At 38.7% G+C, this 22,167-nt stretch overlaps 2 protein-coding genes across 2 annotated transcripts in view; one reads left to right on the forward strand and one right to left on the reverse strand.

The window, feature by feature from the left end:
* LOC144071003 (general transcription factor II-I repeat domain-containing protein 2A-like) overlaps positions 1–22,167 on the forward strand; it is a 61,927-nt gene that overhangs the window by 28,478 nt on the left and 11,282 nt on the right. The window lies entirely within an intron of this gene.
* mbtps1 (membrane-bound transcription factor peptidase, site 1) lies at positions 1,717–21,394 on the reverse strand. Its single transcript, XM_077596847.1, has 23 exons — positions 21,242–21,394; positions 17,742–18,306; positions 16,169–16,432; positions 14,811–15,026; positions 14,622–14,732; positions 14,384–14,493; positions 14,169–14,285; positions 12,881–12,948; positions 12,605–12,707; positions 11,810–11,961; positions 10,647–10,808; positions 9,728–9,872; positions 9,417–9,605; positions 9,113–9,285; positions 8,868–8,983; positions 6,333–6,489; positions 5,673–5,797; positions 5,493–5,570; positions 5,282–5,422; positions 5,064–5,195; positions 4,820–4,946; positions 4,549–4,679; positions 1,717–3,020 (listed from the first exon to the last, which is right to left on the reverse strand). The coding sequence occupies exons 2-23, from the start codon at positions 17,923–17,925 to the stop codon at positions 2,824–2,826; spliced, it is 3,198 nt and encodes a 1,065-aa protein (XP_077452973.1). The 5' UTR covers positions 17,926–18,306; positions 21,242–21,394; the 3' UTR covers positions 1,717–2,823.

Below are 22,167 nucleotides of genomic sequence, written 5' to 3' on the forward strand. Positions count from 1 at the left end.
TGATGCACAAATGACCCGCATTCATTTCCCATGTTATTTCATCCTGGATGAGTTTTTCCCAGTCAATCATTTCAAATCCATTCATTGTTAAAAATAAATATTCCAAAAAGTCATCATTGCTAACGTTTTTCTCTTCATACACTGAGGAAAATGGTCATTTTACCATATGTTTAAACTTGAGTCAAAAATGACCCCTGCACTATTGTTGAATGAATGTCTCCCTTAGGTTTTGTCCAAACTACATTCAAACCTAAAAAATGAAAGGTCCAAGACCTGAGGTCTTCCTTTAAGAAAGTGAAGGTAAAAGAAGCCCAGGGTAAAGGTATACATATATTCTACAAGTAAAAAGAACATCTGGAAGCAGCACAACCAGGGGAAAAGCAATGAAAGGAATCTGACAGAAAATTTGGATATATTTAATAAGCATTCATGGCCAAAATATAATTAACATCAGTCTGTGATTTAGATATTTTTTAGGCCGGCAGAAAAGGCCTTGCAGGCCCTGCCGGTCCACCACTTGATTGTACTGTATCGTTCTGAGATATGTAGATACTATATACAAACCTGATGATGCAGTAGCTCTTCTTGACTGATTCTGGATTGATTCAAAATGTGAAAAATGGCTGAGATGTAGCAATTGTAATCTTAATGCTTTGACAGGATGTCTCTAAATGGCTTATGTGGTCACGGGTCACAGGTATTAAAGTCAAGATCTAAGTAAGGTCACAATTTAAATATCTTTGATATCTTGAGCATACCACATGACACATTTCTTTTTAATCTTCCAAAGGGGCAGATGGGGTTTCCATGTTGGATAGGCCCTATGTGGACATGAACTGTGTGAGTTAGGGGTTGATGGGACCTAAAATGGAGCAGAAGAATTGGAAGGGCTGGTGGGGCAAAAGGTTCAACATGTCGCCATGGTGTCTCTAACTATTCGGTATGCGAGTGGTTGACCTGATTGACCAGACGGGAACATTCTGGCACCTGGGAACCTTGAAGCGTAAAGGGCATGTGACCTCCACTCACCACTAGCTTTTCCCAAATCTTGTTAGAACAGCTAACTGCCCCCAGTCATTTCCCACTTTCCCAAGGTTCCTTGGGAGATTAGTTGTCCTGTGTGGATGGGTGACAGATTCACAGGCTGAGCTGGCCTATTATTGGCCTGGAAAAGCAGTCAGGGCCCAGACCTGTTACACACATTTCACCTCTGATTAAATCAACATGCATTACTGATTTGAGCTAGTAAGCACATCTATAATCCCAGAGTGAGGAATGACAGTCACTTGTTCATCATTGAAACACATACTTTGTGATTAGTATCCAAGATATGGTCATGCTCGATCTTTTCTGCACATTTCAATCAATTCACATTTCCAAACTACAATTAAATGCACCGAGGGTCTTCTTTAAAAGTCGCCGCCTCGCAAAAAATGGAAAATATAATGCGTGCAACGTGCTGTTATGTTTTATGTTAAGAGCTGAAAAACAAACTAAACCCTAACCCTAAAATATGGCTCAGGAAAGTGGATCAGCTTACTACTTAGAGCTGCTGGGAAAACACATAGGCACCATACTTTCACACATTAACTGTGAAATAAAACCATCGCTAGAGGCTGCATTTGCTTACTTTGATCCAACAAACATCAGCGAGCACCACCACCGCTCAATTATTAGTATTATTTTTAAACTAAATTCAATGAGACTTTGCCAGTGTTTTCATTTCATTCATAATACTTTCTTTTCATTTATTGATGTATATTTGAATGAGTCCCTCTGTTTGTAGGAGCTGCAAAAATATTGTACAAAGTTTAAAAACATAAATTGGGTAGACATGTATAGCATGATCTTTGCATGGTTCAAAAATGGGAATAATTCTATGTGTAAGGTGTTTCTTTTGCAGCGAACCCTCATGATGCGAGCCCCTCACCTTAGGAGTTTTTCTCAATACAAGCATCGCCACAAGAGAAAATGAATCTCATTATGCGAGCAAATGTTTTAACATACAAGTAAGATCCACATTTCTATTCATTTAGTTCAAAAATTTTGTTTTGCTCATGTTATGCTATAATTTCCTTTAATGTTGTGGTTTATGCAGGAGTACCCATTCTTATTCTCCTACTGCTCGACTGGCTCGCACTCATTACATCGCTAGACTTCAACTTTATGGTAAATGCATGGATAAAATATCATTTTTATACATTTAATTCTTTTTCCGCATATTTAACCTAGAAATATTATTAGCAAGCATTGCACGCCCTTCATGGAATTCACTTATTTCTTATGAAGAAAACACAATCATAATACGAGCACGTTCATGTTACAAGCTTGGTCGTGGAACGTTCTTATCATGAGGGTCCGCCTTATTATGCATACCATATTTTTTTGGGGGGGGAGGTTATATTGTAGTGTGTGTACAGTCTATGCATGTACTGTATTATGAGGTAAAACAAATTTAATAAATATAAAAAGTAAAAAACATTTCAATTTGCTCAACCAATTTGGAGCAGAAAGGGGAAGGACAGGTAATAAAAAAGGAAAAAAGGCTGTTTGGAAGAGAACCCAACTTGTGTGTTACAAGTGAGTCTATGACACAAGAAAAGCACACGAGTAGATTGAAAGGAGAATTGGCACAGAAAATGTTTGCCACATTCAAGACATTTGTTTTACATAAATGATAGTATAGAAGGTCCATTTGTCTGTCACTTGTCTTTCTCACGAAGCTATTTGGCTTCAATTGTCCACGCAATCAAAGTTAATGTGCTTAAGAAATGTACACATTATGGAGGCGCACCCAGTTGCCTAACCACATGTCCAAATTGGTCAGACAGTGGGGTTTTTCCCAGATGTTGTCTGCTGCAAGTATGTAGGCCGTTTGATGCGTGGTTTCCTGCGCTTGGGTTTGTTCTTGGCCTTTGTCAGCTGGACCACAAAAAAGGATAGGACCACCATCGCCCCCAAGAAAGCAAATACTGGGATGGTCTGCCCCACTTCTTGGTTGTAACGACCAGGCATTATTCCTATGGAGGCAGATGTTCACAAGAAGCATTTTCAGATAGCATTAACATAACAATATAGACATATTTCATCCTGTATTTGATCATGCAAGTCATAGTTACAGACATTATTTGTATCTTGGCATAAGATATGTAATAAACAAAGCAAAATTTTGCAGAGGCAAAAGATACAATTACTGTAATTTTCAGACTACAGTGGTACCTCTACATACGAGCAGCTCGATACGAGGAAAATTTCGAGCAAATAATTATCTCTAGATACGAGGAAAATTTTGAGCAAATAATTATCTCTAGATCCAAGAAAAAATTCGCGATGCGAGAAAAACAAGACATGAGAGGTTGTTTATCATTGTAGTGCACTGTCTTTTTTGCCGCATGTCTTTCGTGTATAACAGATATCTATGAGCACTGAACGGTTTCTTTCGCCTACACATGGACCTGAAAACGCACAACGCGCATGCGCGGGCAAAAAGAGGGCTTTCTGGGTAATGAAGTATACTCGTGCCCACAACACTGATAGTCAATGGCACCCTTTCTCAGAATAAAACTTCATTACCCACAATCAATACGTGGGTAGGCTGAGCTGTTGCATTTTTCAGTGTTTTTCCCCCCTTAGCCTGTTAGCTCCCGTTAGCGGAGCGATCGCTCATTCAAGACTACTTCTCGTTGGCAAGTGGTCGTGGGTTACCCTATTGTGAGGACATTTGTGTGCATCATTTTCGGAATATTTTGAAGGGAATACAACAGCAAACAGCCCATCGATAGCGAACGTGAGGGTGGAGGTGTGGCAAACAGCTAACTCGCCCAGAACGAAGGTAAAAAAAAAAAAGAATTCAGTTTTGTGTAGTTACATTAAAAGTATGTTTGAGTGTCTGTATATATTAATCTAAGTTCATTTAAATTTGTTTGTTCTGTTACGAGTACGTCGCCGTGGAAAGTCCCCCCCGCCTCCCTCTGAGTCCCTCGCTCTACCCTCCGCGAAATCCGGCTAATTTTAGTTCTATTAAACACATTTTAGTAATATTAAACCACTAGTTATGTGTTACTTTGTTAATAGAAGGTGAATTAGAAGAAATAAAACATTTTTTCCAATCCAATATCATGTTTTTGGTGTTTTTTCAGAGGGTTGGAACGAATTAATTTGTTTTTAGTTCATTTCAATGGAAAACGTTCGTTCGAGTTACGAGAAGATCGACATACGAGCTCAGGAACGAATTAAGCTCGTATGTAGAGGTACCACTGTATAAGCCACGTTATTTTGTTTGTTTGAAACGATGGCTTTTATCACAAAGTGGGTTATCTATAGATTTTGGGGGGACAAACGAGATTTGTATTTTCTCGTTAAGATGAACAAAGTTTTATTTTCATTTAATTTCACTTGACAGACGGACTGGCGCTTCATGATGTGTTTGTGTTGCATTGAATAGGGTGTGTCTAAACTTTTGGCCAGTACTTAATATTTGTACACAATAGATGATTCAGACCGTTGAAAGACAGTTATCCAATAAGAGTAAGAGAGATGATTGTTCACCTCCAGGGATGTCCCAGGCCCCGCTCTCCCCTGGGGATAAAGGTCGGACCTGGGGTCGGTAAGGCCTCACATTTGGCAGTGCCACCTTGTCTAAATCCACTGAGAGAAGCTTCTGTTGCTTCCATAGGTTACTAGAAACAAAGAGATGCGCACACAAACAAGAAGATTAAAATAGTTTTTAAAAAAGTGTAGATAAATGCGCTATACAAGTACTACTCTCCATTTACCATATATACTCATAATACACATTGGGGAATTCTGTTAAACTGACCTGGGTGCCGTCTCATTGAGAGGCTGTGGTTTAGCCCAAGAGAGGTGAGGACAGGCTGGTAGTGGTCGGGGCTTTGGGTCACCAAGATGAGCCTCCAGAACTTTTGAATAGCGATAAAGGTGATTACCTGTTGAAAAAAAAAGGTTTTTAATATCAACAATCATTATAATTTGTCATCACAAATACTACGATAAAAACACAACAAGAAACAAAGGAAAATGATAATATTTTTCCCCATACTTACCCTCCAATCTCTGTGGCAATAGGCGCTCCGCCCCAGTGGGAGGTGCCATTCTACTCCCAGAGTGGCTTAGGCTGGGAGGCGTCACACTGTAGGATGTGTACTGAAGTAGAGCATCCAATAGCCAGAAACAGTCTGAGAGAATAACATCCAAAAAAAGAAACACATTTTTATTACATAGGTTAAAAAAATGACTAATATAAGAGGCAAAATAAAGTTACCTTTTTGTCTGTGGCTGTCATCTATGCAGTTTGAGTCACCATACAGAGCAATACGCCCACCCCCGTCAGAGGGAGTTTGGTACAGTCCAAGGATGGGAACCCTTTCCACCACTGCGGTCTCCTGCTTTAACACCTCGAGACCTGGATAAAAAAAAAAACGCATTCATATTGGAAGTTCGTGAAGAAGAGGTACACAGGCAAACGAAGTTACCTTGGTCCTTTAGTTTCTTGGCGATTACTATTCCATCTTCTGGGAAACGAGCTATGCTGCAGCCCGAGGCATAGTACACTACAACGAGAGAGACACCTTCAGCTTTCTATTTTAAATCTCCAGGTTATCAAAGAAGAACTTGCGAGTAAAGCTAGAAATAGAAATGTGTGGATTGATTACTGTCATGATCTGCCAGAGTGAAGTCGCCCTCATACAGCCCATCACTGAATGCCATCCCCCACACGGAGATCAGGTCATTAAGCGCAGGTACATTAGCGCCTCCGGTGTCTGGCATCCACCACTGCCTGCAAGTGAAAAAAAGACAAGAAATTGGCATACAGCAACGTACCTTTTTAATTGACAAAATGTATTAAAAACATTTTGGTGTGAGCTCAGCAAAAGATTACAGCATTATTTTTTATCTACAAAAAAGATCATTTAATTTACAAAAATGTAAAGGATACTTAAAATGGCCAAAACACTTCATTCTCAAGCCCCTGATTAGGTACATGCCATTCAATAAAGTAGGCTTCATCAGCATATCCTATTTTTAACTGTATGTAAGGGTAATCCCTTCATTGCCTAAGAGATTTGAAGAGAATGTAAATGGTGCATTAGGGAGAGGCAAGTAAATCTTAGAATTTAAGAATGCAGTATTTGTATTTATTGAAAAGTTTAAGTTCGAGCACAGCAAATCTTGTGATGTAAATACTGCTTAATGAGGAAAGTGTGTCAAAATACAGCTTACAGTAAGCACTAAACTGTTGAAAGAACCCATTTATATTCATTGCAACATCAACCTAGAGTTAAGGACAGCAGTACACACAAAGTGGACAGTACCTGGTGTTTTCATCATAGAATTTGACCTTCCTCATGACAGAAGTGTTGTACCAATCACTGAAGATAATAAGTGAAAGCCCATTTTCAATGTCTCTTCTCAGCTTGGTGATCTCTTCAGGGAAATACTCCTCCTCGCTGTCCACCATCAGCAATGTGCCTGGTCAAAAAGTCAATGAGTCTTTTACTGTATTTCGCTTGACACCAAATAAACATTGTTTTTTCCGCCTTATTTTTTTTATTAGGACTCAGCATTGATTGGCAACCATTTCCATGGAAATTTTGGAGAAAAAAAAGGATATTTAATCTTAGTCCCTTTTTGCAAATGATTTAGCAAATATTTAACACAACAACCAATTAACTACCAAATAAGTCACCAAAAAAGTCTGTTGGAAAATACTTTGGAAAATAAAGTTTCTGATATGTCAATAATAAATGCTTGTGCAATGTATAAATGTGGACACCAATATATGCAGTTGACTTTATATTTTAATTTTAGATGCACTCTTTTCTTTTCACATGGAAAGCAAAATCAAACTAATTCTGTACCTGTAGTCAGTTTCCTTTTAATACATATTTTGCAAGAAATATAAATATATATAAAAACATTATAATGATATAAAACATTTTGCACAAATCTGTGTGTCTGTTCGGAATATCAAGGATTAAAAGTATTTAAAGGCATAGGGTTTTTTGTATGGGGATGTCTGGCATATTCTAGTATTCAAAATGAAAGTTGAAATGATTTAAATTTAAATAACCTGGCATTTCCTTTTTTTTTTTAATCTGTTCTAAGGACAATTATATTGTTACGTTGAAATTCTGTAAGATTTGCAAACCTGTGTATTACAATTTTTTACCATGATGATGTTTCATTTACATCTCTAAATAGAATTTACTTTTATTTTTGTAAACGGATTAAACATACCTATGAAATAACACGTATACATTAATTTGGGGATATTCACACCTGATCAAAATTTTAAGACCAGTAAAAATAAAATAAAAATTTAGAATCTCTGCACATTTTGACCATAATGAAGTTTTAAGCTGAGCTTTGTGCAAAAACAAGAAAGATAGTGAAAAAAACTTTTGGAAGTTGTAATAAAATGAATAAATAAACCAGAATAGATTGTTTATCACCTGATCAATATTTTAAAAGCACAGCCTATTAAAAAAAATAAGATATAAAAATAAAATAAAAAATGAATCTGCTCAAATTTCTCATTTTCTGTTAGGCATTCACACAGTCATGTCTTTAATGGCTAAAACTAAGAAGTGGTCTCTTTTCGAACGCGGTTATATCGTCGAACTGCATTAGCAAGGCCTCTCGCAGTGTGCCATTGATGCAGAGGTTGGATGCAGCAAGAGTCAATCTGACATCATGAGGCCAGGCCAATGGTAGCAGGGGAAGCTTATAAAAATAGCCATCAGTTCCAGATAGTTGATGCTCTTCACTACTTGGAGGAATGTTTCTGATAGTCTCGTGAAAACACTCTTATCAAGCACACCCAAACGAATCTTAGAAGTGATGAACTAGAATGGACTATTCATTCTTTCATCCATCTTCCTTGTAAGGGTTGCTGGAGGCTACCCCAGGTGACTTTGGGCGGAAGGCAGACTACACCATAGACCAGAACTACGGCCCGCGGGCCATATACGGCCCGTTAGGCCTTTTAATCCGGCCTGCCGACGTTGTCCCAATTATTATTATTATTATTTTAGGCGGTCAAAATACAGGAAATCATTGGATGACCTGCATGAGCAATTCTGCCGTCGGTTTTGTGATTTTGGAAAAATTGACAGCTGGTGTCATGCCCTTTCTCACAAGACCCGGAAACGGTTCCACAGGAGTTGCAGTTGGAGGAGTTGCAGTTGGAACTGATTGATCTCCAATGTGACAAGTTCAACTCCCTGAAAGTCTCTGAGTATTAGGCTTCATTAAGTGCAGCCAAATTTACAAACATCCAGAAGATGGCACAGAGGATTCTGGTGTTATTTGGCTCTACATGTGTGTGAACAGACCTTTAGTCTGATGAAAACCAAGAAAGCACCCCATAAATCCCACATGAGTGATGAGTATGTTCATACTTTAGTCCTTTTTTTCTGTTTATGTTTCATATGTACTGTTAACGGATGCAGTTTTTTATTTGTATCGTATCTTGTGCAGTCCCGGCCCGCCTGTCAAATTTTTAAAGTCAATGTGGCCCCCGGGCCGAAAAGTTTGCCCAACCCTGCCATAGACTGTTCATCAGGCAGCCGTAAGACACAGAGACAGACGACCATTCGCATTCACAATCTTACCGCTAACAGCGGGAATCGAGCCCGCCCGTGCCGGCAACAAAGTCAGGGGGCTAGTTTCTCTTAAATGAGTCATATTGAGAATTTTTTTTATTCTGGTCTACAGTTTTTTGTCATTGTTTTGATCGATGGTCTTAAAATTTTGATTAGCTTATAAACATCTTATTCAGTTTACTTGTTTTCAATACATTTGTTTGTAATGTTAAGCAGTACGGGAAATGAATGTCAAATTCCTACCATACTGGCTGGCATCAAAGCAGGTGATAGGGGCACCCAACACTTCAACAAAGTACCCCATGCTTCTCAGGTGCTGGTACATGTCTCGAAAGTTTGTGTGTATGTGATCACCATTCCTAGGAACAGAATTCATAAGAAACAAAAAGGATTTTACAGGGTTATTTGAAAATTACATGGAATTTCTGAAATCGAAAATTACAAGAGTGAGAGACATTAGACATTTTGACATTCACAACAACACATACCAGTCAAGTGGATCATTTTTCATGCGCAGGTTATCGCGTGGAAAGTAGCCAGGTGGGTAACGCAGGTTGTGATACTGGTCCCATAACACCCTTTTACTACGTGGAGGAGTAGGCACAATCTTCACCTTAATGGCTAGTTTCACTGTAGACGTCAGTTCGCCTTCCGACTCCGACTAATAAGTGTAATGGATAGAAATAGTTGCAATCACACAATGCAGTTAGTTTTACAGTTTATACAAATGATGGAGATTACAGGAGATGTCATTTCAAATACAAAATAAGAAGTATGGCTTTTCTGACTCACATCATTCTCTGCTGGTGATGCAACCGTCACCATTATATGACCTTGGGCAATGCCTTCCCACGATGCAGCTTTCTTGGCTACAGATATGGAGACGGCGAGGTAGCCAGCCCATGGCCATAACACCGGTGAATATGAGACAGCAACATCAATATGGTCACCATTCTGAGGAAGGTAGGGCTGCCAAATAGGCTGAAGAGAAGATGAACAGATTTAAAGGTATCATGAAGCAAAGTCAGGTTATGTATAAAATGTACTTAATTAGAAGATGAAAGTGGCAGCACAAAAATTAAGATTGAAAAATGTGTGCTTACCTTGTCTACAATCCGTCCAGTGACACCCATGCCGTTGAGAATGGTTACATTAACAATGGTGGGCATTCCGCCATAGTAGATGGGCTGAGAGCAGTAAGGCCACATGTATGGACACTCAGTCAGGTCAATGTAGCTCGGTGACAAGCTGTCAGAAAAAGAGCATTTTTTTAGAAATAGTTTTTTTGTCCTTTCTTTTTATTTTCTGTAAGAAAAGCACTACAAAAATAAAGTAGCAGTTATATATGTAGCAGTATAAACCCTGAGTTGGCAACAGCAACAGATGTTTTAATTTGCTTTGTGCTTTGAAGCCCCCCACCGGCCTCTCCGCTGCTGCTAATCAGGTGATAGGACAGCATAGGAGGATCTATGCAAGGAAGATGATCACCTCCAGACTACTGAGGGACTGTGTGGATCAGTTTGAAAGAGTGATTCTGCATATATAACCTCGGTCTCAGTCTGCAGAAGGTCCCCACCTTGTGGACTTTCTGTGTGTGGCTCCAGTTTTTTACCTAGGTCTACAATGTCTTATGTGTCTGTCTTGCTACTGGAACAAAGGAAATTTCCCGAATACAGGATGAAATTTTGTTCTAATTTAATAATTCAAATGTAATTATGATAAATGTGTGAGTTAGCATGACTGTCACACAAACAACAGTGTAGAGTTTAAACTTGCATTATAAATCCTAGCTGTGTATCATCTTAAACTACAAAATAAGCACAATAAGGATAAGACAGGTTTTGCTGAGCCACATTTCTTCACGAATTGTTTATCGATTGCTGTTTAAAAAAGGACTCTCTCAAGGGATGACTAAAGTCCTCGTCTCATAAATGTTTACATTTTACAGGGGGAAACCAGGAAAAAACACATTGTTTTTGTCACGTAGAAAAGTATTTCCGGTCTTTGAAGTCGTTCACACACCTGGCCTGTGGTCTGTAACTGTTGAGGATCTGGTAAGCTCTAATTAAGTCCAGCTTCCCATGGCCCTGCTCGAACATGTTGACGCCTGGAAGCCTGCGAGCGGAGGCGATCAGAGCCTGCTTCATGGAGGCTGGGTTCACTAGCTCTCGATTCAATACAGTGCTGGAGGACAAAAGACAGGTTGGGTTACCCATGACCTATTTGGTGTTAGAATCCATTCTATGACATGGCAGGGCCTGGGGTCATGTGCTCCTACATTGAGTTAAGCAGTACATTCTAGACTTTGTTTGATACAGTAAATTGCGGAATATGGGGGGGGGGGGGGGGGGGGGGGGCTTGGGGGGGGGGGGGGGGTAAACACAAACATTGCTGGGTGCAATTATTGACAGCATCATAGAGAACCTTCTGTCCGTGCATTTAATGCAATCTATATTGTCACATTAGAAATTTTGATTTATTACCACATGTCATTACTCCAACCGGCCTGATTGAACCCATAATTATTCATTATTGTTGATTTGGTTATAATCACATCTTTTAGTTTTATGACATTTCTTTTATTTTGATATTCATGTTTTGTGTCTTTTGGTATAAATATCCATAATACAATGTGAAAACCTACTGCTTATATATCAATAAATACAATTTTCTAGTGAAATTTGCGGTCTATAGTCAGGTACACTATAGTCCATAATTTATGGTACAAGGCTTCAGTGAAAGCCTTTAAATGTGTACAATGTAATAATTGTTACAAAGAATGTAGTACATATTCTAATACACGTCATTGGAAAAAAAATATATATATATTAGACCCAGTACTGCAATGTCCACTGATCAGGATTGTGCACAATTGCGACACATCTGAAACAATTTAAATGCTTAATGACTCTCTGCATTATTTGTTGTCATTTAGTAATAATAATCACTTAACTTTAATAGCATTGCCCCATGACTATTAACTGCCACACAGATGTCGCACAGATTTCATTGTCCCTAACTCAAACTTTGATGTCAATTGTTTAAAAAATTCAAAAACGGAAAAATGGCTGTTGGAACAGAACATTCCAAAGATAATGCACACAAACCCTGGCTAAGTGAAAAGAGAACAAAACAAATACAAAATTGAGAGAAACACTTGGATGGCAGAAGCCTGTGATCTTCACCTGGCTAGAAGTGTAACAGCTCCAGCCACCACAGGAGAGGCGACGCTGGTGCCAGACAGAGACCGGCAACCTTCTTTCATTCCAGAACCCCGAACACCAGAACCATAGGTGACAATATCTGGCTTTACTCTGCCATAGCCGCCGGGTAGCTCCTGCACAGAGACATGAGTCAGATACAAGAGAGAAGACTGTGCGACTTGTTACTTCGAGGTCAAATGGATGACTCAGAAACGACAAAACAGAATTCTTCTGCAATCATGTATTCAAAATCAAATCTCTATTTCAATTAACAACTCTCCTGAGCACTAGCATGAAGCCTTATACCAGTATATTTTCGTGCCAATGCTAACTATGCCAAACAGGCTATAGAATCTGGTTCACAGGTCTGCTCCAATATAGGAATACCAGCAAAGTGAAGATTTTTCCTAGCAGACGACTGTTGAAAGTGACTTGCTGGTTGAAAGGAGCATTTTTACCATTCCCAAGGCAGGCAAGGTCTAAGTTATGACAAATAGCAGGAGGGCAGCTATAGTGCAAATAAAATGTTCCATTTATACATATGTGGACAGCTTGTATTGAACACTTTGGATCGTAATATGTTAAACCAATAAACCAATTCACTTGTTATTTTTGAAAGGGTCATTGACTAAGATACAGTAAATTTAAAACTAATTCATAACTACATGTACCGATCCATTCGCATCTTTTACAGCAAACCTGATTATCCGGTCCACATTGTATTTTGTTCCGCATTTAGTATACCATATAAAAGTGACAGCGATTTTAGAGCCTCACCCAAGTAGTCATGCCTCGGGATGAAAACCTTGCAATGTTGTCTTCAAAGTCTATCCCTCCGACTCCGATTACATCCATCTGGTCTGCTGGATTGTTTAGAGTTCTAAGAAAGAGATGCTTATGTTATTTGCAAGATATAAGAAGCTACTGACAGCAACCATCACTTATTATCCCTGTTACAGGTCCGTGACCACAGGTCTGATTACAATGTGTTTTTAAATCCAGAATAGCTGTTTTAATTGAGGCATATTTTCTTGAAAACAGAGACTCTCATACCCATACAAAGGTCCATCATTGCCAATTGCAGACACCATGATCACTCTGTTAGCAGTGAGCTCCCACACCTGTCAACAAAAGAACAGGAAAAACAAGTTACAGGCGCAGTAAACTATTAAATTTTAGGTCACTATAGAAAGTGTATTTCCTTTCTACTTACTGCATTTAACCGCCACCCAAGATTATGGCCCATGTGCCCTAAAGGCATTCATAATTAAATAGATCCCTGATTGTACGCAAGCACATGGCCTTTTTGCCCTCCAAGTGTCTTTTTTTGCTGGAGTCCAAACTTTTTCTTCATTCAACAATAAAAATAAAAATTTAAAATTTTAAAATTACCTTGCCTGTCATCAATTCATTCAAGGCTGCACTAGGAATGCAAAACTTTTGCCAGGGCAATTCATTCATTTTCCGAACTGTTTAAGGGTCGCGGGGGGTGCTGGAGCCTAAATTGTAAAACTAAAGAGTCACGGTCCTGTCTCGTAATGTGAGAAGACATTTCTGTAACATATCATTAAGATAAAGCCAGATATATTCACATCTCTGCTAGTAACTTGCGTGAGACAGGCTGAGATATCGACAGTGACTTGTAAGCTTGCAAAAAGCTAAGTGTTATCTAAATGCTGGAAGAAAATAGCTTTAATCATACACCCTTCTTTTCAATAAATGCCACAAACTTTCCAGTACATCATTATCTTCTGTTCAAAATAGAATTTTTGTGCATCAGACACCTGAGCCAATGTTCAGCAAGTTATTTTTTAAAGAAGAGCCCATAACTTCTCAATAAGATTTAAATTAGGTGGGTAACAGGGTTATGTGAATTTCCTATATATACACTAGTTAGCTAGAACAACTACAGTTGTGAGTGTTTTATGAATATTTATATAGTACAGTATCTTAACAATAATATACTATTGAATAAATAACATGACTCCTAGATATTCTGAAATTCTTTACAAATATGTGCCCTACCTTTTAATAGCATTTGGGCAAAGGTTAAATCAACGAACTGCACGCTTTGTCTTTGCCAAAAGACTTCAGTTCAACATTTCTAAAAGTAGCGTCTCCAAATAATTGTCACTGGTGGGTGCTTTACCTGGGTGTGGTGATGATATAATTTTAATTGCACAGGATTATAAAAGCCCCTTACTAATAGAGCTCTTTGTTTACCCAATTTCAATACATACATGGATACATTACAGTGGCATAAAAAAGTGGGGCATGCCAAGCGTGCCAAACTCTAAATATATTCCATTAAAACACCTCAAGAAACTCAAGCGTGTCTGACCTTATCAACAAAAGGGTGATCCATAAAGTCGGGGCCCCCAATGCTGAGGTTGAGAACATCAACCTTTTTCAAGATGGCATAGTTGAAGGCATCCAGAAACCATGACGTGTAAGACACCTGGATGGAAAAATCAAAAACAGAGAAATCACACACAAGCATTTGCACCAACTGGTTTGGTACAAGTTAAAAAAATAGGTGTTTAATTTCAAGTGTACCTGGTTATTTGTAAATACTCTGAAAATGTGCAGCTCTGAGTCAGGAGCAAAGCCCTGACACTCTCTCATACTGGCAATTACTCCGGCTACAAATGTGCCATGACCCAAACCTGGAAAAATAAAGATGCCCCCACACACACACCTCTTTATACTGATAAACTTACATTGACAGTCAGGAGAAAACATACCAGAATATGTCTTCAATGTGTACAATAGTCTAATATTTTGCACTACACACCATCGTCGAGTGTTTTCTCATTGGTCCAGTTGGTCCTTTCCTTGACATTTTTAAAATGTGGATGTTTCTCACTCAAGCCTGTATCAAACACTGCTACCTTAACGCCAGAACCTGCACATATCCACACATGCAGACATCAAATACAGTTTAAGTATCTTCAATTGTTGATTTTCAGTTTACTGGGCTTACCCGTGTATCCCATCTGCCAGAGCACATCTGCCTGAAGGATCTGGGCAACATGGCGAGGGATGGCTCGCAGCAAGCGCCGACTGGAGTGGCGCCCAGTTGAATGCCAAAAACCTGAACCCAGTGACAGACTGGTTCTCCGAAAGGGCCGAGATGATTGCCATGACTGCCATTTTTGCATCCTTTGGGGAGTGTCACAGGGTGCCACTGTTTCTGGCGCTGAGGGCACACATTTCAACAATCAGACAATGATTTAGTCCCCCTGGTTAAAAAAAAACCAGTTGAATTTATGCAGACAATATATTTTAAACCTTATGTTCAGACTCTTCATTACAGAAGTGTTGTGCATTAATGCAATTCACCTCTTCATAATTTGAACAACAAATGTCAATTACCAAATGCCAGGAGAGCACAACAGGGAGTCTTTTTGTCCGGGTAGGCCTTTTAAAATGTAAATTTTAATTAGGAGTTATCAGTATCTGTCTCTGGAAGCAATCCCTTCAATTCAAAAAAATAGGACAACTTCAAATAGACGATTTGAAAAAGATGCAAAGAAATGACAAGCCTTTAGTGATTTTTTTTTCCAATTATTACTTTCCTATATTTATATATAGTTGTGTATACATTAAGTGACTGTTAAGTATTTGAGTACTTTCTACATCAATATTTTTTTATGTATAACCTATTGAGTATGTCAGTATATTTAAGCATATTTGCTTAACTTTAAAGGAGTCTTCAATATTTGAGTTAATCAACTGTATTTTTATGTTGGGCATTATGGTGCTACAGTACTTGGATAACCAAGTATTTTTGGAAAAAAAATTAAGTAGCGCCAGGATTCAGATAATATATATCTGTATATTATTATAATTGAAAATATTGTGCTGATGTATCATGTCCAAAATTTATTTAGCAAGTCTGCAAAAAATAAATAAAATAGTAGAATAAGCCAGGTTTTGGGGCACACCAAACACACTGACGTTTATTTTGTCAAATGCCAGGCCCAGGACGTACCCCGCTGTTCAGGCAAGCCCCACCATACAAACTCACCTTCTCCTACTGTGGGTGAGCAAACACAGACATTCTCTGTCCCATCTCCCATCCCCCAAAATACACATATTTAGACACACACTCACATTCACCACCCAAAAATCAACAAACCCAGAGCCCCTGTGCCAAGTTCCATTTTACCACGTACTAAAAAAACGCATGCCGCTTTAATGAAATGAATTTGTAGATGTATGCTTGTATGTAGAATTTTTGTTTTTTACTACAGTATTATATTGCATTTTTTAAAAATCTGTTCACGAATAATTCTTTACCCTTTTCATAATAGCACAGTACTGTTTACCCAGACTTACAGGAAACATATTTGAGTGAACGGAACACTTTGCGTTGTGGAGTGACTCTCTTAATGTAGGGGTGGTCTTCTAATGTCACAAAGCTACTAGGTGAAGCTTGTCGAATGTGGACCAGCTCGAAGTCACTGGGGAAGTCAGAAGCTGGATTCTCCCTGGGGACAATGTGCCACTCTAGCGTTCCATCCTTTGCATTTTGTAGGGCACTGCTTATGTACAGGCGGCGAGCTTTGGCTGAGAAATACCCCGTGAATGCAACAATGTACTCTGGAATCAAAGATCAGAAAAGTATTTTAAACCACAACTATAAGAAAATATTAAGTATTACAGTCATCAATTCACATTCACATCACGAAATGTTCTAGGAACCACATCTGCTTGCACATTAAATTGTGTTGCCTCAGTCGGTCATTTCATGTTAGTTCACCCAATCATCTCTGATTTTGATAAAACTTTGCAGTATAGCTGGGCGATGTAACGATAATTATCACGAAATATATTTTATCAACAATGATATTAATAAATGTTGATCAAAATTGGATAATTTTAAACTGCAATTACACCACCCGGCCACCAGAGAGAACAGGGAATCCTAGTTCCAGACCAACACTCAGGAGAAGAAGAGGATAATGAGGAAACGTGTTTTTAGCATGTTAGCAATGGAGTCTAACACGGAGCATTAATGCAAAAGGACAATAAGACGGCCAAAATAAGCGCATGAGATGCAGGACAACACCGAGCCGACCCATTAAATGATCCAAATGAATTCTCCCTGGTGTTTTCTTTCTTTTTTTTTATGCCTTATTGAAAATGTCCTTAACCCATTGTCCTCATTTGCCTGTAATATTTTTTCTTACTTGATATCAAGGTGTTTCCCCATTTTATGTAAATGTTTTGAAAACATTGCAAAAATCTAAAACTTGTTATCTTGGGTTAAAATGGGTTAAGTTCATCCAACTTTTTTATTTGATTTTTTTTTTGAAATGGCTATATGTGAGGTAAATGTTACTGCTTCTTTTTGTGAGGCTGAAAATAGTCTCAGAACAACTAAAATACCTTTTAAAATCATAATATTTTATATTCTCTTTTATTCTAAAGTAAGTTAACATAGTTACTTTCATATTTGAATAAGGTGGAAAATTGTTCATGCGTTAAGAAGACAACTTTTTAAAGTTAGGAAAAAAAGCAGGGAATTACAAAGCAACTTTACAATGTTTCTCGATTAAAAACAACATTTTCTTGTGTGTCTAGTGTCTAAAAACAAATCCATTTGTGACTAGGTGATCTTTTTCCCTATAAATACCAACATATTTTCAAATGTAGTCCTGCCACTTTTCTTATATCTTGCGAAATTTGGGCAGTGCAGTTAATAGTAAGGCCCGAGCTATAGCTTGCAAATTATGGAAGTTATTAACATGACAACCCTGCCTTAAATACTGGAAACTGCAATGCCTAAGAAATTCAAATGGATAAACAGGAAAAATTCATTATTATTAGTTTAATCAGAATTTGCTTCGAAGTTTTCCTGTCCAAGGTGAAATAATAAAACACGAGTATAATATATATATTTTCTTACCATGTTCTACAACCTGAGAGGAGAACTCTAATTTGAGAGTCAGTTGGGAGCAATTAGATTTGGGAGACTCCAAGTTAGGGCTTCGACCAGGGTCAGGTTTTCCTGATGGCTGCATCCCTACCACGGGCAAAAAGCCAGCAAGCAGGCCCACAAGCATAAAGAGCCACATTGGTAGAAGCTTCATTTTGTGCTGGGGAATTGCACAAATTCTGTATTTTGTGTATCCCTATGAAACGCTAAGCAAGTATTAATATTTAACTATGGGTAGTTAAAACTTCTATCAGGGTAACGGGAATGGAATCACGTATCAAGTCCAGCGCTCCTCCGAAAGTGAGTCCATAATGAAAATGTTCTAAGCAGCTAGAAAAATTTCTTTCTGCGTTTTCTCTCCATGGTGGTAGGCAGAGGTGGAGTTCAGTGATACCGCCAGAGTAGGAACATATGTGCCATGCTGACAAAGGAGTTGAAAATCTTTCCAGAAAGTTGAGGGGAAAACAGGAGGATAACAGGAGAAGTGATGGATGAAGAGTTTGTATCTATTAATGCTGTCCTCTTTCATTTACACCTGAAAAGAAATGGGAAATAAAAATCAGCCAAATGCAGCAGTGAAGAACTCACATTCGAAAGAAAAGCTTTTAAGTAAGGGTCAGCAAAAACAGAACATTAACAGATGGTCAATCACTGAGGCTATGTCCACACGTAGCAAGACTTTTTAAATATTTTTAAGTATTTTGCACCCTCGTCAAGAAAAAAAAGTGTCCACACCACCATTGGTAGGACTTTTTTAATGCATATTTCACCCGCATACCAAACCATTTACATTCTTTAATTTGTTATATACCTTGAGTTCCGTGTAATGCATGGTACCCCAAAGTCTATAGTCATACATTGTAATATTCCGAGAGAAAAATTGACGAGATTAAAGTTGGAATATGACGAAGAATAAATCCATATTGTAATATTACAAGATTCGAATCCTAACGCTACAAGACTAATGTCGTTTGTGTGCTGTTTTTTTCATAAAACGTGGCATCAATCATTAACGGCCATCATCATTTCCAATGATGACACATTACTGTCTTTTTCTAACTGGGCTATCAGCACTATGAATCAATTGTTCTTTTTTTGCACAAAATATGTTTATATTTGTATGACGTGGTGGCCGATCAGCTGAGTGATTAGTGTGTCGGCCTCACGGTTGTGGGGTCAAGGTTTTGATCGCAGGTTGGTCCTCATTGTGTGGAGTTTGCATGTTCTCCCCAGCCTTGTGTGGGTTTTCTCTGGGTTCCTTGCAGCATTCCCAAAAAATGCAGGGTAGCCTGATTGAACACTATGCCTTTAGGTGTGAGTGTGAGTGTGAATGGTTGTCCGTCTACTTGTGCCCTCCGATTGGCTGGCCACTAGTTTAGGGCGTGTGCGGTCATTTGGTCGCCGGTCTTTTGGTCGCCGTCTTTTAGTCGCGGGTCTTTTGGTCACCGTCTTTTGGTCGCCCGGACCCAAACAACGGGCGACCAAAAGACCGGCGACAAAACAAGGTAAAACAACATGGTCTACGCATCAATAAAAGCCAACAATGGCCCTGAGCAGTTTCACTGAGCGGACGTGTGAGTGTATAAGAATTTGTATGTATACGAGTTGTCCCCTTAGGAAGGGACGTCAGTCAGGGTCTTAACAAGTTCTCCAACAAAACACAATAAAAGTACTGGAAATTTTGAGCTTTTCTTTAGCCCAATACTTAATAGGGCATTAAGTATGACTAAATAATAATTCACAGTTTGTATTCAGGGAATTTGAGCAACGATTTAAATGGTAATTATCAATAACCTTCCGGGCGACCAAACGACCGAGTACCAGTTTAGGGTGTCCCCGCCTCTGGCCTGAAGTCAGCTGGGATAGGCTCCAGCACCCCCTGCCATCCTTGTAAGGATAAGCGGTTCAGATAATGAATGAATGAATTTGTATGACGTGTTATTTAAAAATGCATTTTGCAAAACTTGCAGAGTATGTTTAGATTTACTGCTGGATGCAAAACTACTACAGCAGGCATTTGCTGAGTGTCTAGTTCTTTTCTTTCTTTCATCTTCTATACCGCGCATCCTTGTAAGGGTTGCGGGGGTTGATGGAGCCTAACCCAGCTGTCTTCAGGCAAAAGGCAGACTACACCCCAGACTGGTTACCAGTTAGCCGTAGAGCACATATAGAGACAGAAGACCTCTCACCATCGGGAATCAGTCTACCTTTACTGTGTCTGTGTGCACTTTCATCAAGTCTAGATTTAGATAACTAAAGTAGATGTATGATATGAGATAAAATATGTGTCTGCCACAACTGCTTTCATCAAGTCTAGATTTAGATAACTAAAGCAGATGTATGATATTAGTTAAAATACGTGTCTGCCACAACTGCTTTAGACACACCATGGCTGTTGGAAGGGTGTGACGTTTTTTTCCATGCCCGTTCTAGGGGTTCTGTCGATATCCCACACCCTTTCCCCCCCGATTCCATTTTGCCACTTTTATTCATTTAGGTAGTTTTAACATGGTAGCAGTCTGAGCCTTAAAAAATATGTTCCATTTTTTTGTAATTCCTCCAGGCTTATAACAAAGGTATACATTTGTAAGTTCCATCTTAAATGATCTCAATAGAAAATAACTACATTATCAGTCTATATTTTGCATAACTCGATCATCATATACCAAATGAACCTGTAGGCAGTTACAATAAATGGATTGCGCAATCACTAGTTCCTGCTTGGTGAAGGATGTATGCTTAGATAACAATAGTATAGGGCTGTAAAAATAGGCCAGTAGTTTCACATTGCTGTGAAACCTAGGCTAAGGATCACGTGTCAACAACCAAACCACAATGGTGGCCCTAAACCTCAAACTAACTACTACTTAGGAATAGCAAGAGTGACCCCCACCCTAAAGTAGTACTACTAAAGGCAAAACATTTATTGGTACAGCAGATTTAATAAATATACACTTTAAAAAAAATCTGAACAAAAGAGATAAAGGTAGCCAAAGTGATAAGGGTTTAGTGATTAGGTGTATAGGAAACTTTCTGTGATTTCCTATTAAACTAACCTAAGTTGGTTTCTTTTTAAAAAAAAAATCAAAATCAAACACACGCAATGTGAATTACAGGTGTTGTCATTCGCTTCAACTGCGGCTTGAAAATATTTTGGGCCAAACTAGAAACATAAACAAAAACAAATCTGATGGGGAAAAAAAGGAACACTGGCTCGTTGGTGTAAACATTGCAACCATCTGCAGATGCGTTAGTTTATCATGCAATAAAAACCTAGTTTATCGTCACCGATGTAAAATAACACAAAACATGACCAAGGCAAGACGTGTTTTAAATAGTTTTATATCTGCAGAAGAGTGTTATCGTGTATTTTCGAGCCCGCATTCTATCACATGTATAGCAGCCATATGTTAGCTAGCGTCTTTTTCGGGAAACCTTGTATTTAATGTGATAGTTCTCAGATTACTCACCGAGACAACACCGATCCCGTTTGTCATTAGGGGTTGATTGTTTGGGTTCCTTATACCGATGCACAGTTGCCGTCACGGTTCCGTGTTTGGCTTTGCCTGGACAAAAGCTAACAGGACTAGCAAACTCATTACCGAGAGCCGCAGACCACTGACGTCTCGTCATGATTGGATGCCAGGTCACCGACATTTTCCGCTTTAAAACTTGGTTCAGTGCCTTTCCTTAACATTTTTTAGAGGAATTATTATAATTTGTCGTTTTTATTTACAAAATATAGGCTTTTATTATCATCTTGCATTCCTATCTTAAGGGAAATCCGTTCAACGTGTGAAGCTTCATGTATAGGTACATACTGGGTGGGTGTCTTATTTTGTGTTTGATATGGCAACCCAAACACCTCCAGTGGTTTTCATCAAACACGTTTTACACAGGCAGGCAGTGTTTCACCGATTAATGTATGGGTACATTGTACAATTAAATTTTCCATATGTCGTACGATCATGAACACCGAAATGGTACAAATATGTTTACCCACTCACATTCATACCGTCATGAGCGGGAATCGAACCCTCGCCTGCCCGTACTAAAGTCAGGCGAGTGAACCTCTACCAAAATATTGTCTTGCCGATGAAATACTTTCATAGTCTCATTTGTAAGCAGGCAGTAAACATGATGAAAACAAGGAAGACTAAATGTATTAAAGTACTTATTTCGAAAGAATGGTTGATGAATCAGTGGTAACTGTATGTAAAAGCAGCCAATGTCTTTACACATGCAAAACATTGCCGCGTACAGGTAATATAGCGTAACTGCTGTATACAGTAATCCCTCGAATATCGCGGTTTCCCGGTTTATGTAGACCAGACATGGCCGCGATAATCGAATAATCGCGAAGTGGGGTCACCCCTATTAAAAAAAATGTTTTGTT

Source organism: Stigmatopora argus, chromosome 3 (genome assembly GCF_051989625.1).
Source record: "Stigmatopora argus isolate UIUO_Sarg chromosome 3, RoL_Sarg_1.0, whole genome shotgun sequence".
NCBI lineage: Eukaryota > Metazoa > Chordata > Actinopteri > Syngnathiformes > Syngnathidae > Stigmatopora > Stigmatopora argus.

Bases quoted from the DNA above. Each gene is read 5' to 3' on its own strand.
- mbtps1 (XM_077596847.1), bottom strand. From the start codon at position 17,925: ATGAAGCTTCTACCAATGTGGCTCTTTATGCTTGTGGGCCTGCTTGCT. The intron at 16,433-17,741 runs GTAAGAAAATAT...CTTTGATTCCAG, and splicing joins CTCTCAGGTTGTAGAACATG to AGTACATTGTTGCATTCACG. The intron at 4,680-4,819 runs GTCAGTTTAACA...CTTTGTTTCTAG, and splicing joins CTCAATGAGACGGCACCCAG to TAACCTATGGAAGCAACAGA.